General features: G+C 41.3%; 1 protein-coding gene and 1 long non-coding RNA gene across 2 annotated transcripts in view; one reads left to right on the plus strand and one right to left on the minus strand.

The window, feature by feature from the left end:
• Positions 1–1,083: 1,083 nt before the first annotated feature.
• Positions 1,084–2,700, minus strand: LOC128618002 (uncharacterized). The gene is made up of 3 exons (XR_008387657.1): positions 2,607–2,700; positions 2,281–2,348; positions 1,084–1,110 (listed from the first exon to the last, which is right to left on the minus strand). It is a non-coding gene; the product is annotated as an uncharacterized LOC128618002 (long non-coding RNA).
• Positions 2,701–7,213: 4,513 nt separating this feature from the next.
• Positions 7,214–18,833, plus strand: part of rbpms2a (RNA binding protein, mRNA processing factor 2a) — a 32,673-nt gene continuing 21,053 nt past the window's right edge. The window contains exon 1 of the mRNA XM_053641335.1: positions 7,214–7,375. Coding sequence (XP_053497310.1) covers positions 7,328–7,375 — 48 coding nt within the window. The 5' untranslated portion in view covers positions 7,214–7,327. The remainder of the gene's footprint in view (positions 7,376–18,833) is intronic.

Here is an 18,833-nt window from a genome sequence, read left to right on the forward strand (position 1 = left end):
GAATGGACAGGAGGGAAATGAGCCGGTGGTGACTGAACCTGGAACTGGGCCAGTCATTCTCCTCTTATAGCTTTAGAGAGAATTAAGCTGGACGTTTGTGCTCTAAATATCTGTACTGGCGGATTAAATATCATATGCGTGCAAGAGAAAATCCTGCAGTTAGAATCCAGAAGCGTGAAGATCAAACCGTATAAGCATCCTATATGTGTAATCCTATATATGTGCTGCAGTGGAACACACTGTCCTGATGCACAGAGCCAGATCAGGTGACGTAATGGAGGCTGAGGATCTCTGGTTCATGGAGCAGTAGATTATGCATGTGAACACACACACACACACGCGCGCGCGCGCACGCACACAGACGAAAATATGATGCAACCAGACACTGAAAACAATTTCATTTCATTTTGTCTTGCAGTGCTGATTTATATCATTATCGTTCCGCAAGACAATACATGGTGCCGAGCTAAAGACTAATATTTATTTACCGCTACGATGATAAGCCTGAGCAATTCAGAAACGTGTGATTATGCCATGATTGTTGTTTGTGCTTGGCCTCATCTGAATGTCTTCAAATGCAGAGGCAGAAATCAGTGTAACTGTCATCGTAGTAATATATACAGTGAAGAAACACTACTGGGCTATTAATATACAGCACTAACGAAGCTTTCTTTTCTCATAAACACACAGACTGACAGAGTCAAGGATGGGAAGAGCTACACTGATTTATGCTAAAGGAAAAAACCTTTAGATATGAATATCTAACCGCATAGGTGACAAAACATGAGCGTCAGTGACATGTAATGAGCCGCCCTGATTGATGGTTTGTCGTCTGTTTTACTGGACTTCCTGTAATATATCTGTGATACAAGAAGAAGATAGAATGTAGGTGTTTTGGGCTTGTGTTTATTTTCTTTTTTAAAGCTGTTCTGTTCTACTGCTGTGTTCATGTTCATATTCATGTTCATGTTCATGTTCATGATGGTTTTGCAGCATCTGGCGCCATCTGCTGTCTTAAACTGGATCTGTCCCTGAACATGTACTGTATCCGGCTGGATATTTTGTTTTCACCAGGGGTCTCTGTTGTCACATACACAAGAGTCTGGACTGCTGTAAGGAGATAAAAACTAACTCATAATTCAAAATATCAAGACCATTGCATCACACATCATCAATACGGTGTAGTAAAAACAATTACAGTAATAATATAGCAAAATTCAGCTTTATAATATTATTATTATTATTATTATTATTATTATTATTATTATTATTATTATTATTATCCATGCACCCATCCATTGTCCATTCCACTTATCCTACACAGGGTCACAGGGAGCTTGGAGCCTATCCCAGGGAACTTGGGGCACAAGGCGGGGGACACCCTGGATGGGGTGCCAACCCATCGCAGGGCACAATCACACACACATTCACACCTCACGGACAATTTGGAAATGGCGATCAGCCTACAACGTATGTCTTTGGACTGGGGGAGGAAACCGGAGTACCCAGAGGAAACCCCCGAAGCACGGGGTGAACATGCAGGATTTGAACCCTCAACCCCGGAGGTGTGAGGCAAACGTGCTAACACCTAAGCCCCCCTATTATTATTATTATTATTATTATTATTATTATTCATAAATATTTTACAACCCGGCTCCTAAGCTTCTCACTTCTCACTTATAAATGTCTGTTGTGTAACACACTAGAGGTAGAAAAGTACATTCAAAATTGTAATTATTTTAAACCCCAATTCTGAAAAATAAACAAAAAAAGAATTCAATTCACCCTGTACTATATTGAAAACACATTATTAACACATTTGATATTTTACTTTGTGAATTTAATTTATTTTTGAAAATATACACTCATGTCAAATCTGATGACTGCAACACACTCCAAAAAAGTTGGGACAGTCGACTGTTTACCGCTGTGTAACATCACTTTTTCTTTTAATAACACTTATTAAGCGTTTGGACGCTGAGTGAAGACACCAGCGGGTTAAGTTTAGCAAGTGGAATTTCCCCCCTTTCATCCATTATGCATTTCTTCAGCTGTGCAACTGTACGGGCCTTTATTTCTTATTGCCTTATTTTGCAAGTCAAAGTACATTTACAAATCACTCCTCTTTGTTTTTATTAGCATTTTCCATACTGTCCCAACTTTTTCGGAATTTGGGTTGTAAATTAAGCTTAAGCTGCCATCAGAAGAATTATGGGTGATAGATAATGATAGAATAAGGCTAATCACAGCTGCTGACTATAAATAAAATGCACATCTTACTTATTCTGCAGATCTGGAGTGTGTATTACGTGTTCACAGATGTCCACGTGCACATCTTCTACTCGGAGCTACGTCATGGATGAAAGGTGAGTAGAGACAACTCAGAAGCTGCATAAAACTCACAGCTGGAGACAATAAACAATCCCCCTCCTCTCTCTCTCTCTCTCTCTCTCTCTCTCTCTCTCTCTCTCTCTCTCTCCATCTTTCTTTCTCACTCCCTCCCTCCTGGAGCTTTTGGCTTGGGCTCTGCTTAAGATAAGATCAGAAGATGGTTCTACATTTTTGGACTTTTATTTCTTTCTGACCAGAGGCGACGTGTTTCTTACCTCAATCCGTCTGAATTCCGTCTGAATTCCGAATATGAATTCCCAGATTTAAGAGATTTGTGTCGTGCTCATTCCGCCGACTTTACAGTACTCTTATGAAATTGAAGTAAACACAAAATGAACTCAAACAGAAGGCGGAATTCTGTATCGTCTAATCTCTTACTCAGATTCCAGAGTCACAGCACAGGAAACACTGTCTAATGTTTATACAAAAGGCTCAGGACTTGGAGCGAGCTTTTACTGATAGTTTCAATATATTTCCCATCTGTTTCAGGCTGGATTATTCCCAAACATAATTCATTGCATAACTCACACCAGCTAGTTGTTATCTGGCCGACGCTGTGGGATCCTGTGTTCAGATTCCCTGTTTCATTTCGAGCCCCAACAGCTCGGTTCAGCTTTTGATGTAATCTTGGGCTAACAACAAATATACCGTGTAAAGAACCAAAGCCTGGCTTTATAAACCTTAATCAAGATGTGCAGTGTGTCTGACTGGCACCCTGGCTTGTATATACAGTGTAACTCACTGTTTATTGTTCGTTCTGTGAGCAGCCATGTTGATCTGATATCATTTGCTGAACTCAGAGGAACTCCATCTTGACGCGACCCCAAGTAGGAATTCTGAGTCGAGAGAGTGTTTTTTCCTGGTTAGAGTAAGTGGAAATCTGACCCTCACATCCATATGTGCTCATTATAAACAATAAAACAGAGTTGGTCCCACCTTTATTATTATAATAACCTCCACTTTTCTGGAAAGGCTTTCCACTAGATTTCGAAGTGTGGCTGTTCAGCTACAAGAGCATTAGTGAGGCCAGGCACTGATGTTGGGATGTTAGGAGGTCTGGGGTGCAGTCGGCGTTCCAGTTCATCCCAACGGTGTTGAGTGGGATTGAGGTCAGGGGTTCTGTGCAGGACACTCGAGTTCTTCCATACCAACCTTCACAAACCACGTCTTCATGGAGCTCGCTTTGTCTACAGGGGTATTGTCATGCTGGAGCAGGTTTGTGGGCTCTTAATTCCACTGAAGGGAAACTGTAATGCTACAGCATACAAACAGATTTTCTTCACAGTTTGGTGAAGAACCACATATGGGTGTGAAGGTCAGGTGTCCACATAGTTTTGGCCAAACAGTGTATCTTTTAAAATGATTTACTGTTGTGGTCAGAGTGATAACGGTCTAGTAATTACTGCATGGAAGGATATTTGCCCAGTAGGTGGCAGAACCTACAAACCACAGCTGCAGGTTGTCTCAGTTGGTGGTTTGATGATTAAATCGGTTATCTGAATCACAGTGGCCTTGTGGGGGTAGATGTTTTTGCTGCTTTTATTTCTTTATTTTAGTTCTCGACGTGTATTCTTTAAAACGTCAGCATGATTTGCTGTCTCTGGCTTACCCTACTATAGTTTGTATCAGAAAACTATTTTACTTTTCATGTTCGAGTCGTCTAACTGCAGTTCAGGATGTCTAACTCTCATACATTCATTTATAAATGTATTTAAAAAAAAAAAAAACAACAACCTAACAAGCCTTCATTGAAATTCTGAAGACGCCACTCCGAACGTGTTTTCTTGTCTCTCTCTGTGTCACAGGAAGATGACGTCACTTTGACAACACATAAAATGGTTGATGCCTCAGTTCAAATACGGCGCAATAAATACGGTTTGGACGCATTATGTAATTCTCTATGTAGTGCACTTAGGGAACCATAGACATGCAGCATGCTGAATTCCACTGGAAAGCGAGGCCAGTTTTCCGTGGCGCTCCTCTTATCGTAGTCCGCTTTGGATTGCCTCATACTATAAGCACGTAAGCCATCCAGGCTTCTCTGGTAGCGCTATATTAACTCCCTCGCCCTCACACGTTGCCATAACGTGAAGTGTAAATGCACAGCCCTAAAGGTGCTACCATTTTTTTTTTTTTTTTTTTTTTTTTCACTGGCTGAAGGTCAGAAGCACTGGTGCAGCAAAAACAAAAGACTACTGTCGCAGTACAATTTTACAGACCTACCTCTGCTCCTACACTTTGGGAATTAAGTACTGATTAAACAGGTATGCAAGCAGTATGTGTGTACTCGTCATTGATCATCCTTAGTAAAGGCCTTGAGTTGGATCATCACCAGTGTTGTGTAATTGTGCACGAGGAAGAACGAGATGGTGCTGTAGAGATGAGCAGACAGACAGAAACAGGGAGGAAGTTTGGAGAAGCTGTGACACTACGATGGGGCAGCTGGAGAAACACAAAGTGACAAGTCAACACGAGGGGGAGAGGGTGCCTCTAAAATATTCATCCCGTTAAGTAGGCCTGTGCCCAGGCATGCTGACGTGATGCGATGTGATGTATAATGCTGTAAGATGGAGGGTCTCCTGAGAGAAGGTGCCGTCTCACCACTTCGGCTTACGCTACACAGATACTCTTGCCTGCTAAAACAAAACAAAACACACACACACACACACAGTCAGAAGGCTCAGCCGAGAAAGCGCACACACATACAGTGGATGCTCTGCTCTACGTAAAGGGGCTGGTCGTGGAAACCCACATGAACATCAGTAATCTACAACAGATTAGGAAAAAAAATACAAGAACAAAGGATCGATTGGGATCAAAGTTGGACATATATTTATTCCAGTATTCTCTTCTAGTAAATACAAATTATAGTTCTCCAGCCTGAAAGGAATTATGAAGCTATACAAAAAAAAAAAAACACACACAACAACCCTGTAAATATGTATACAATTATACACTGGAAAATGGTCAACTAGTCCTCGTACACATGACTATCCCTTTCTTAATTATTTATTTTTTGCCTGTCTACACCATGACGCTTCACGGCGCTCTATTTATCTACCTTTTTTTTTTCCCCTTCTATCCCGTTATGTACCATGTTGAGTTTTCCTTGTGCCTTATAATCATTTTCACCCTGTACCCTTTCAATCTTAAATACTGTTTAAAAGCAGAAAGAGACCTGTTTAAAAGTTCTGTTCAGATATTGATGGGAAAAAATATCCCTAAATCATATGATAGCCATTATAATGAACACGGGACCTGAAGGGCTTAAATGAGAGTGAGACATCACTGTTACTGATTCATTTGCAGAGTTACAGGCCTAACTAACATGGTTAAACTGTAGCTACCTGTTGTGTGTGTGTGTGTGTGTGTGTGTGTGTGTGTGTGTGTTATGTATGTGCGTGTAGTTACTAATCACGTTGGCTTGCTCTCTTCGGCCGTGTTGCATTTTTGTAATGTTAGATAACCCAGGCTGTGCTTGCCAAGCAAAGTAAACCCTTGTATTCAAATTTCCGTTGCTCTGTATGCTCGCTGTAATCACAGCGCCCATATTTGGATAATTTCCACTTACTCGATTGAACCGGTTACTTATTACCGGTATTAGTGTGTCGAGAATTACAGAATGCCTATCACACAGATAAATAAGTGTGTAACTCTTTACACGGCTCTGTTACTCGGGAGATTTGTTTGTTGAGATGCATCATGTAGTATGAAAAAAAAAATTAATAAAAAAAAAAAAAAAGGGAGTGATTTCTAAACTGACCGGTTACAGAAACACGGTGATAACTGCATTGCAAAACAATACCCATTTTACTTGCATTACCAGTTTAATTTCCAAAAACAAAACAAGTTATGGTCATAAGACAAAAAAAAAAAAAAAAAAAAAAAAAAAAAAAGGAGCGATTTGCTTTATACAGACTGAATGGAAATGTTCTGGACTCCTTTCTTTCTGTCCCTTGAGCTCATTTCTCTAAAACTTTAATTGGCTTATCAGATCATGGGATTTGTTTTGCTTTTTTAGATGACAGGTGAATTCAAACAGTGGAAAGCTACAGAGAGGCACTTTTTAGACTTACTCGGTACAAATGACTTTTTTTTTTATTATTATTATTTGTCACCGGAGATAAAACAGAAAGAAGACATGGGATGCTGTGTAAACGAAAAGCGGTAGAGATTTCCTGTTGGGTTCCAGGATAAATCAGACGCTCACTCTCATTCGACGGGTGGGATGTCCGTCATTTCAATCACACCTCTTCTATCTGCCCAAACAGGAAATTCCTTCTGACAGTGTGACTAAATGTTTGGGTGAAATAAATGCTCTCTGGATCTCATTGCTAATGACCGGTTTAGACGAGCACTAAACCCGGGATATGACTGTAGCTGCGTCAGTTCTGTCAGCTCTGTATCTGAAGTGAATCTGCACTCATGTCTCGTTTCTTTTTTTCCTCCCTCTTTCATAATTAATGAAATTAGTTCTGCCCAGTGCCTGTGCTCTGCGTTGCTGCTGTTGAGGAGCCTTAATGGAGCAGCTGAGGAAAACAAGGGCTTTAAACTGACCTGCTCTTTTTTCCCCCCAGCCACATTAAAACCTCCTCGAGTTTGAGTGCTGCTTCTGGATCGGAGAACGTTGAGCTTGTTAAGATAGGCCGTTTTTTTCACAGTAACCGAGATCAGTGTCGGCTAAAGTACATTTGATCCTAGATTAGCATTCCTCTTCACTTTGCCCTGCCATACCATACATGGTTGTGTAGGAGTGTGTTTCATGGCTGGTTGAAGAATTCAGCTTGTGTGTGTGTGTGTGTGTGTGTGTGTCTCCTTCGAGTGAGGTTTTTTTTCTTTTGGCAAAAAGCTTGTTAAACTTCTCAATCATGTAAAAACAATATATACTGTAGCATACTATCATGGCACGGTTATCTAGTGTTCGAAGGGGGTCGTGATGAGCAGAGGGCCTGTACGGATTTGCTATGTAAAGTGGACGTGTAAGGTAGGTCTGCTGTCTCTCACTCACAGCTCATAGCAGGGGTGAGGAGATCCTCCAGGTCATGAAGATAGCGATGGTGGAGGGGGGAGAAGAAGACAAGCGGAGAGAGATATCTAAACAGAGGTGCTGTGTGTCTGAACTGTTTAGATTTCAGAGCTCTGATTGATAGTGTTATGATCCTCTCTGATAGCAAAAAGCTTTTTTTCACCCTGATGTTCGTGCAGGTCTTCTAGGCAGTGCGGCAGAGCTTTAAAAGAGAACGTGTAAAATCTACACTCTTAATTCCAAATGAAAACAGAAACGATGCGCGGTAGATGGCGGCGTCCAAGCACTACTAAGCCCGTGAGAATGAGGTGGAACAGGACTTAGAGCATGGAGGAGAATATTTTCATGGATTAAAAACTAATAAAAAAAAAACTCCCTGGATGTAGTGCTATGGACTTTATAATAAGAGTCTACGGTGACACAAATTCACGTGACTTCCTGGGAATTCCGTGTCGGGAAAGAATAGCAGTGGAACAGTCAGTGAGCTCTAGAGGCCAAACACTACTTCAAAAGTTAAAACAGTGGCGGTGTTTCGTTTTGATCTCATTCAGAAAATTACAAAAACTAAGGCAGGCCTCAGACTGTAATAGGAATACAATAATAAAGAAAGCAAGACAGGCGTCTCAATTTAATAATAAGCATAATAAGGTTTTATGTATGGTGTGCACAGGACACACATGCTTTTCTAAATTTCATGGACAATGCAAAATAAGGAGGTAAATAGCTCTCTCTCTCTCTCTCTCTCTCTCTCTCTCTCTCTCGACATACTCCAGAGATGCCATACACCATGTGACTTCTCTAATCCCCGACACAGGGGAAGATCGTCACTAACTGAGTCTAATGCATCACCTTTGTTTTGACTCTCACGCCCATATTAGGGTTATTTAATTATTCTGAGATAAATTTGCATTTGAATGTCAGCTGACACAGAGCTACGTCCCCCTCCGAAACTACTGGACCGGCAAGGCTAATTCGATTGTTTTTGCTGTAGACTGAAGACATTTGAGTTTGAGATCAAAAGATGAAGATGAGCAGAGAGTTTAGGATTACAGCTTTCATTTCCCGGTATTTACATCTAGACGACATAAAACATAAAAGCTTTTGTCTTTGGTGTAGAGCACAAACAAATGGATTGGCCTTGCCGTTCCAATAGTTTCAGAGGGGACTGAATTTTGAAGTTAAGAGTTAAAAAGTCACAAAACATCTTGCATCGTGAACACAGTCAAAATTGAAAGCTAGCCTTCAAGGATTCGAGAGAAAAAAAAATTCTACAGATTATGGCCTAACCTATTAGGTAATGCTCTGTAGAACTTTAATCAGTAAAGACAAACATAAATCTGTGTGATTCCTGGCTCGACGCTGAATACGTAGCAGACCGGGTGGACTTGCTCGTCACCAGCCACTGGGAAGAAAAAGCAGGACCCAGCTGTACCCCTCGTCTTTCCATGTGTTGACTTGTGTGGGGTTTTCCAGGGGTCACAGGGGCACGTTTTTTTTATTTTTATGAACATTCAGGTCAGATATCCTGGGAAACCCAGAGTCAGTGCAGAGCTGTTCCAGAATCTGTTTTAAAGTGATGCTCATGATCATTAAAATACCAGCACTGTCAGAACAAATGCTGATCTTGGATCAGTTCTCCAGCAATTATTTTTGAATGTATTATGGGAAACATGAAGACCACAGGGGAGCAGTCATCCTATTTGTGTAACTCTCAGTAGGAACTGATATGAGCACAATGTGGGAGAAAAAAAGGGACAGCAGGAGAACGATGTTAACCCCATGTTTCCTGTGTTTTCTGATTCTCAGAGAACTAAATTTAGCAACTCTGTAGTAGAATCTGTTTCATATTTTCAATCTTATACTGGATAGAGTGTCTACTCTCTTCCTCCACATCAGCTCTCTCATGGCCTGCACAACTGAAACTGAGGAAACAGTTTCCCCCCTCTTGAGTTCTTTAATATGTAGATTCCCAGGATTCGGGCATTATTACGAGATCTAATCTTCCTTCTTCTTTCTCTCGATGTGTGTGTGTGTGTGTGTGTGTGTGGGAAACATTCTGGCTTTTCTGAGTCTTGAACTCTGCAATGTCCTGACCAGCAGAGCAGCAGAACAGCTGGACCATGTAACAAACATTTCAGTGTGCTATGTATGTTTTAATAATTAGGGCTAGTATGAAATCTAGTTATAAATTCATATTTAAATGAGTAGCCATGTATGTCTGTGTGTTTGTACAGACACTATTATATAGCCCAAAGTTTGTGGACATTTAACCATCACACCTATCTGTGGTTCTTGCTAAAACTGTTGCAAAGTATATAAACAATCATATAAGGACGTCTTTGTATGCTGTAGCAGTACAATTTCCCTTCACTGGAGATAAAAAGCCCAAACCTGTTCCAGCATGACAATGCTACACTCCAAAATCTAGTGGAAAGCCTTCCTAGAATAGTATTACGAGAGCAAAGGTGGAAGAATGGGACGTTCAAAAAGTGTATGTGGACGTGATGGTCAGGTGTCCACAAACTTTTGGCCGTTTTACCTGTTTAACCCGAGGCACTCCCAGAAGATAGCAAGGCAGCAAGTGAGTGAATAGGTCAGAGATGACTCTTGACTCTTTCTTTCGTCACACACAAACACCAGTGGAATTCATTTAAAACCTTCATAACCTTTATATCTATTTTGAACTGTTTGAAAGATAATGTCATCCTGAATGCTTTTAATTCATTCATCTTCAGTAAAGTCTTTATTCCGGTCAGAGTTGCGAGCCTATCGCAGGAGGATTGACGCCGGATGGGATGCCAGTCCATCGCAGGGAACCATGCACAACACACTGAAGGTTTTTCTCATTACGCTAATGATCTCATTTATAGATTTATTTCAGTATCAGGCAACCAGGCCTGTGTGTGTGAGCAAGTTTGTAGATTTTGGTGGGGACCAAATGATAGGTATGGGAATATCTGGCAGGTTGGACTGGTTCAGATGAGGATCAGCCATATGGTGGGGTTTTTTTCTTTTACAAAAACGATAGGTTTTTAAATACTAGAAGAGCCATAACATAAGCCTTTTCTTTTGGTTACTGAGGTTAAGGCTAGCCTTAGAAAGGTGTAGGCTTAGCGGTAATTAATCTACATGAGTAATTGTGTGTGTGTGTGTGTGTGTGTGTTTACGTCATCCAGATACAGTTTCATATGGTATTCGTGGTCTATTTAAATGTCTCTTAACACTTTATAGGGATATTATTGTAGCACCAGTGCTACCAGCACAAACAGTGAATGTACAGCCCTGTTTTCAAACAGAAGAACATTGTATATGTGTTCTGTTTGGCTGTGGTATGCTCGAATAAACAATCATGTAGTCATGCCTCTCATTTAATTATCTCTCTCTTTACACTACTGGCTGCCGTCTCTCCACTGTGCCAGAGCACCATCCTCCTCCGCAGAGAGAGAGGGGGAGAGAGAGAGAGAGAGAGAGAGAGAGATGGATGAGTAAGTAGAACTGCTTTGTAGAATGTAAACACCCAGACTTACGAACTGTTCTGATGTTTAGAGCTCTAGAGATTTATGAAGCTTAGCAGAGAACAGATAAAGATAGAAAGGCAGAGAAACAAACAGAGAAAGAATACATGTGTGCTTGCTCCGGGATGAAATTCTGTTAATAAGTACATAATCATCAGATTATGATTCATGAACTAGAATCAAAGAAAGATCAAGAAGGTCTCCGAAGTTCTCCTGCTGGGTTACTCTGACACTGCAGGGAGTTTCGTGGTTTTTCCGACCTTCCATTTGAAGTCCAAGATGTCTCAGCTTTAATGTGGGTATGAAAACAAGACAGTTTGCATATTAGCATCCTCCAATCAGAGCGCCTGTACTGAGAGCCTGTATCTGTCTGGATGCCAGACAGATTCATTGTATTTGTTAAATGAACACTAAATTCATTTTACACGAGAAGAAATACCAGAAAGGCCAGTCAAGGTATGTGACTAGGAAACGGAAGAAATTCGCTCCAGATCATTGATCAGAATTACTGCTACGTTCTTAGCAAAATGGAGTTCTACTAGTATGGAAATACATTTTTGTTGGGTTCTAAATAGCGCCAAACCCATCCATCCATCTTCTGTACCGCTTATCCTACACAGGGTCGGGGGGAGCCTGGAGCCTATCCCAGGGAACTCAGGGCATAAGGTGGGGGGACACCCTGGACGGGATGCTAACCCATTGATTCTTTCATGCCCATCCATCATGTCTTTAACTGTGGGAGGAAAGCGGAGTACCTGGAGGAAACCCCCAAAGCACGGGGAGAACATGCAAGCGCCACGCACGCAGGGTTGAAGACGGGATTCGAACCCCCGACCCCAGAGGTCCAAGGCACACCACTATTCAAGGCATGTTCGGTCTTGAATTCCAGAAGTTCAGAACAGGAATATGATTAGGAAGTGCAGACGTACCAAATCAACGCATGTGTTCGACATGATCTTTAAAGACCCTGCGAAAACAAACTCACAAGATATGATAAATGCTAACTGCTGTTGTATATTATGCTCATTATCACTGTTATCTGGTAAGAGATTAAAGGAAAATGCGACTTATCCAACACAAACACTTTACAAGCAATGAGGGTGGAGATCCTTCCGCTTGTGAAACTGCAGAAGCTCCGGTGTTCCTATGACATGATAAAATGCTGCAGTTGATAACAGAGGGAGAAAGAGTGCTTTAGCGGCGAGATGAAGTTAACACGATTCGACGGCTGCAGTGAGGCGAGCAAGTGTAAAGGAAAGAGAGGGAGAGGGAAGGAGAAATGAGTGGGCATCCATACTTGGCAACAGTATGTCTCTTAAGAGAAGAGAGCCTGGTTTCTGCACAGATACTGACATCACCTCTTATCACCACAGAGGCATCAGAGACTCCTGTCATTTTCAAGCTGCAGTGTGAAGGTGTTTGGCTCCGTGATGTCATCTCGAGAGAGCAGAAAACACGCTGAAGTCCTACTTTCCTCACGGGAGTCTGACTGAAGTAGGTCGTCAGGAACCCACACATCTGATCAGACTACAGCTAAAGCATGATCTTTAGAGCCAAACCATATTAGACCTACTCAAGTATTTCATTTTGATATCAAAATTAAAAGTAGCTACTGAATGAATATTAGACCATTTAGAGCAGACAGTTCAAAGGTTTATTATCAAGGATGTTGTTCCTACAGCCGCAGTGACGTGAATGCCCAGACTTTAAGGCTCTGGGTTACTGATCAGAAGGTCAGGGGTTCAAGCCCCAGCACCACCAAGCTACCACTGCTGGGGCCTTGAGTAAGGCCATTAACCCTTTCTGCTCGAGGGGCGTCATAACATAACCTGGCTGACCTTGACCGTAACGCGCTTTTTACTGTACTGTAAAGTATATGTCAGAAATGAAGGCATTCTTATTCTTATTCATTTGTTTGACATCTCATGAGTTTAGAGGATCTAATTCACGCAACATCTGTATTGCCTACTCAGAAACAATGGGTCATTCTTTTCATCCCAGCTGCACTAGCTTCAGGTATTCTTTCAACAGAGTGGCGTCACATCCTCACTTTATTGTGTTTCCTTCTTCTTCATTGTCATTGTCCATAACAAGCTGGCCTTTCAGCACCACCTACATCACAGGACACCTTGGGAAACAATAGCAATGATGTTCTATGAAAATCCATGGCGTAGTAATGAACTTGAGCCAAGTTCAAAGTCGAGGGACTAATTCCGACGCAGAAAAACTTTGCTTCTCAAACTCGTGACTGTGTGAATAATTTACCATCCCTGTGGTGTTGCTGCTGTGAGGTGGAGGGCACTGTACAGGCACTTGCGACGGTTCCTCGACTCATGATTTATGGAGGTCCAGTGGAAACAGAGACAGACCACAGCCTCCCCCCCACTGAGAGCCACTTCAAGCTGGCCAACATTAATAAGGCATGGCCTGCCTCTGGTTCTCCACTAACTCAGTCTGAGGAGGAGGTCTGTGATGGAGGTTATGGAGTCCAAGGGGTTTGTACTCTCAGTGCTCACATAGAGAGAGACTGCATTAGCTCACTGGGGTGTTAGCGGGAGGCTAATGCAAAGAGAACGTACAGGGGCGCAGGAGGACATACACCGAGCCAGATGCATACAGACAAGCAGAAGGGCAGACTGTAGGTGTCTCAAGTTGTGTCTGTCATACCGACACAAACTCAGGGGTTCCAGCCGCAGCATGACTCAGTTGGATAGCAGATCAACCAGATGAGCATCCCAACTGACAGATCCATATTGCTAATATTGATCCATACAAATAGATACAGAGATGTAACCTATTACTTAATGAAAACAGTGAGTTAGATGCTATCCTTTTGTCCTTCTCTGAGTTCTGTGTGTCAGGAAAGTACCAGGATGCAGTTAAGTACCATGGATTAATTAAGAGCTCATACTTACTCACACCTTCTGTACACCTCTTCCCCTCTGCCCCATTCGGGCATTTATTTTTAATTTGATTCCATTTATGCAGCTACCTCCCTCTAAGAGCAGCCAATCTTGATAGTGCGGCAGTTTGGAACTCACGCAGGGAAATGAAGCAGAAGAATCGACTGTGTGGAAAGAGGGGCAGTGAAATGGAAAAAGGAACCTCGGAGGACTGCTAAAAGCCTGAGAGTTCCCCACACCGGGCCTGTATACAGCCCCACAGACATTTTGTCTTCAGCAGATGCAGCTCTCCCAGTCCTGCATGACTTCTACACAGTGAAGCGGAAAACGAGAACGAGCTGTAAAAGCTAATACAGTATCAAACACCAGGGGTGATGCTGTTCAAGTTATCTCATTTGGGTAATAGTTTGCTTGAGAAATGTTGAGTGTTTATATCAGTCTGACAGAGTATGATGTAGATCAGTGGTCATCAACCCTGTTCCTGATGACTTCATCTCCAACCATAATCCTGCCCACCTGACCATCTACTCATTACCTTAAGAACTTCTTGATCAACTAAAACAGGTGTGTTAGATTTAGGTCGGAAAGGTCAATCTTGAGTAAGAGGGTTGGTGACCACCGATGTAGATGTAGATGTTCGATATGAGCTAGGACAATTTTTTGACCTGTTTAATTTAAGGGGTAGTGGAGAATACATAGTGTGTGGTTTGACCCTGGTGCAGACATGCTGCAATGGCCACTCTGTACTTTTATCAGTAAATGTCCTTTGAGGTTTATTACCACACACACACACACACACACACACACACACACACACACACACACCAGATGCCTGTCACCGGCCATCCCATGCTGAAAACACAACTGACAGGCTGGCCCTTTTAAGGAAGCAAGCAAGGCAAAAGTCACACTAATCGGTCTCTCACCCATGCATTCATCTTTTTCAAGCCATGAGCTCTCTCACTGTCCCTGCTCTTGGAGTTATTCCTGTGTGCTGACCCTCCGTGCCTCGAGTGGCTTCCAGAAGGCAATTAGACATGGGAGGTTGGAGCAATTATTTCTCAAACATTCTGTGCTTATGTCATGAACATCACAGGGAGGTTGGTGGGATATTGTAAATACCTGTTTAATGATGTAGAACATTAAAGACTTGCACAGTATTGCCGCTTCACAGATCCAGGGTTCGATCCTGAACTCAGGTTACTATCTGTGTAATATGAGAGATTCCTCTAGGTTTTCTGGTTTCCTCCCACCTCCCAAAAAACGTCGCAGTAGGTCGCTGTGTATAAATGTGTATACAGTCGAGGTCATAAGTTTACATATGCCTTGCAGGATCTGCGAAATGTTAACCATTAAAAAAAAACCGCAGGATCATAAAAACTGCTTCTTTTTTCAATTTTTTTTTTTTAGATATTTACATATAGTCCACAAGACACAATAATAACATACATACGCGTGATTATTAATACCGTGTGTCGTGTGTCGTTACCTGGATGATCAACGACTGTGTTTAAGTTTTGTGAGAGTTCTTCACGAGTCCCTTGTTTGTCCTGAGCGGTTCTGAGCCCACTGTTCTTCAGAAAAATTCAACAAGAAAGAATAGGGGAAAAATGCATTATATTTAATGTATACCTGTAAGGCTTAGTGCAGCACGTATACTCTTCCCTTTCCTTTTATAAACATGAACAGTTTTTGGTGTTACTACCAAGTAAGCTATACACACAGAAGAGAACATGAGAGTCTATAACCTCACATTAAGTTTCATGTAGTGTATGTGATGGTTTAGTGAACATGGTTCATAATTTATCCCATATCTACTGCTCTGCTCTTCTATTCACACAAAGACCTGCAATCTGAGAGTGTAACAATAACTACAGGCATGCTTTGTCTCTTCGCTGTAATCCTTTGATGTTCATGACTGTTTCTTTTCCCTAAAAGGACTAAGAGTATTCAATCTCTTATGAAAAAGACCCTTTTAAATCATCAGACTAATAAACAACTCACAGGCTCGCTTGACCGTACAGCCTGGTGAGTCACAGCCCGATCTTCCGTGCTGATAAGCCAAATTGACCCGACAAGTTTCAACTGCCAGCTTCATATCTGCTCCTTGGCCTACTGTTGCGTTTGGTCCGCCGCTGAGGAATAACTGTTATTGAGCTGTGATTGAGGCCTCCTGATCTCCTGATGTGCTGCAAAGTAAACAGGGCAGCTTTAGCTCATCTCGGCAGCTTTACACTCCATAAAAGGTCTTGCTGCACTCACCTTCATCTCATACTCTTTAGATTGTTGTTCTGGGAGAGCGAGCACTTCCACACAAGCCCATGAGCCAACCATGTCTTTGGAAAAGAACATTCAGTCATTAGACACAGTATGCTTCTGGGAAAATCAGTAGGCATCGGATATGTTTTCATACACATATCATTAACGTTGTATTGATCCATTAGATATTCTGTGTGTTTTTTAATCCATTACTAGGCTACGGATTTATGCACTGACCTTGAATTACCATTACATCCAGAGGTTTTTGAAATGGAGGCACACTGACCTCTTAAAATAAACAGAACTTTGGACGTAAGACATTAAATTGTTTAAAAAAAAAAAGGTAGGTAAAAAAAAATAGTTTGTATATTATTTGTAACAATGAAAAAACAAGAACATTTGGTTTTGATGTTAATTTGCAGGCACTAATAGCTAACATTAAAGTTATATAAATATATACAACTGTTAATGATTAATACAAAGCAGTGTTTAAAGCAGAAAGAGACAAAGAGAGGGAGAGGGAGGGATGACCGGACGTGTAGTAAGAGTGGGCTGGGGAATATCGTCATGATGGCAGAGGAAGTCACTATAAATGTCTCCAAGAGGCTTTTGGCAGTGAGTTGTATAGACAGAGGGCGCTCGGAAAATTGAGAAAGCACCTTAAAAGGAGTAAGAGTGGGCTCTATAAACCAGAGAGTGCTCTTTGTGTGAAGGCCTACTTAGAGCCCGAGTTTACAGACATGCTGATGCTTTGCGATGTCTTGACTATCATACTTCAATACAAATTTGAAACGAGCATCAGGACCTTAACTGTAGTTTTTGGTAACACTGGATATTACAACCCCAGTTCCAAAAAAGTTGGAACGCAGTGTAAAATGTAAATAAATGTAAATAAAAAAACAGAATGCAATGATTTGCAAATCTCATAAACCCATATGATATTCACAATAGAACATAGAAAACATATTTAAAAAAAATGTAAACTGAGGAAATGTACCATTTTAAGAAGAAAATAAGGTGATTTTGAATTTGATGGTGCAACGCATCTCTAAAAAGTTGGGACAGGAGCAACAAAAGGTTCGAAAAGTAAGTGTTAGTAAAAAGAAACAGCTGGAGGTTAATTGGAAACAGGGCAGTAACATGATTGGGTATAAAAAGAGTATCTTAGAGAGTCTTTCAGAAGTAAAGATGGGCTGAGGTTCACCAATCTGCGAAAAACTGCACCTACAATTTGTGGAACAATTTCAGAATAATGTTCCTCAACATAAAATTGCGAAGACTATGAATATCTCGTCATCTACAGTACATAATATCGTCAAAAGATTCTGAGTATTCTGGAGAAATCTCTGTGTGCAAGAGACAAGGGTGAAAATCAATTTCGCATGCCCGTGATCTTCGGGCCCTCAGGCGGCACTGCATTAAAACCAGGCATGATTCTGTAATGGAAATCACTGCATGGGCTCAGACACACCTCCAGAACTCATTGTCTGTGAACACAGTGCACTGTGCCATCCACAAACGGTGGTTAAAGCTCTATCATGCAAAGAAGAAGCCGTATGTGAACATGATCCAGAAACGCCGCCGTCTTCTCTGGGCCAAAGCTCATTTAAAATGGACTGAGGCGAAGTGGAAAACTGTTCTGTGGTCAGACGAATCGAAATTTGAAATTCTTTTTGGAAACCATGGTCGCTGTGTTCTCTAAACTAAAGAGGACTAAAGAGGAGAGGGACCATCCGGCTTTTTATCAGCGCTCAGTTCAAAAGCCTGCATCTCTGATGGTATGGGGTGCATTAGTGCCTATGGAATGGGCATTTTGCACATCTGGAAAATTTTGCACATCAGTGCTGAAAGGTGTATATACAGGTTTTAGTGCAACATATACTTCCATCTAAGATACTCTTTTTATACCCAATCATGTTACTGATCTGTTGCCAATTAACCTAATTAGTTGCAAAATGTTCTTCCAGCTGTTTCATTTTAGTAACACTTACATTTCCAGCCTTTTGTTGCCCAAATGTTGGGGTATACGGTGTAAATATAGTGCAGATTTTCTTATGTTTTAATATTTTATATTTCACATGCTGCAAATAGAGTGGAAATGCAGTGTTACAGTGCAAAAACTTTTTGAAAGTACCTATTACACTGTACCAATACTATAATCAGTAATGCATCTATTTTTGGGAAGTCTTTTTGTCGATGGTTTAAAATATGTGTCTCTTTGCTGTCTATTCCCAAACATGGAACTGCAATAAGAGGCTTTAAATAATTCATCCTGAGGTATATCAGAGACAGCTGACGTGGTAGACGGAGAGACCAGGCTACACCTAGCAAATGGACTTACTCTGGCAGAATTAGGTTTATTTCTGAAGGTTTGACGAGAACCTTGCCTCATAGTTTGCCTTGTGCTCCTGACTTTTGATTTGATTTATGGGTTGTGATGTTTAAACAACCAACACATCCAAAATCATGCTGCTCCATGGGAATTAATTACTGAATTGTTGTTATGCTCACGACACATTGGCAAACTTGTCTTTATGCAAATTTGACATATCCCACTTTTTAGAGCGGCATATATTTACTATACAAATGTTTAAATCAAGATTATTTAAAGAGAAAGAGAAATATTTGGTAACTAGTACAACGTAGAACCTGCCTTACTGGCAGTATCCTCGGCCATAGAACAGGCACAACAACACACACTCTCATGACAATGATAACTTAAAGTATGAAGTCCACACA

Source organism: Ictalurus furcatus, chromosome 14 (assembly GCF_023375685.1).
Source record: "Ictalurus furcatus strain D&B chromosome 14, Billie_1.0, whole genome shotgun sequence".
NCBI classification, from domain to species: Eukaryota; Metazoa; Chordata; class Actinopteri; order Siluriformes; family Ictaluridae; genus Ictalurus; species Ictalurus furcatus.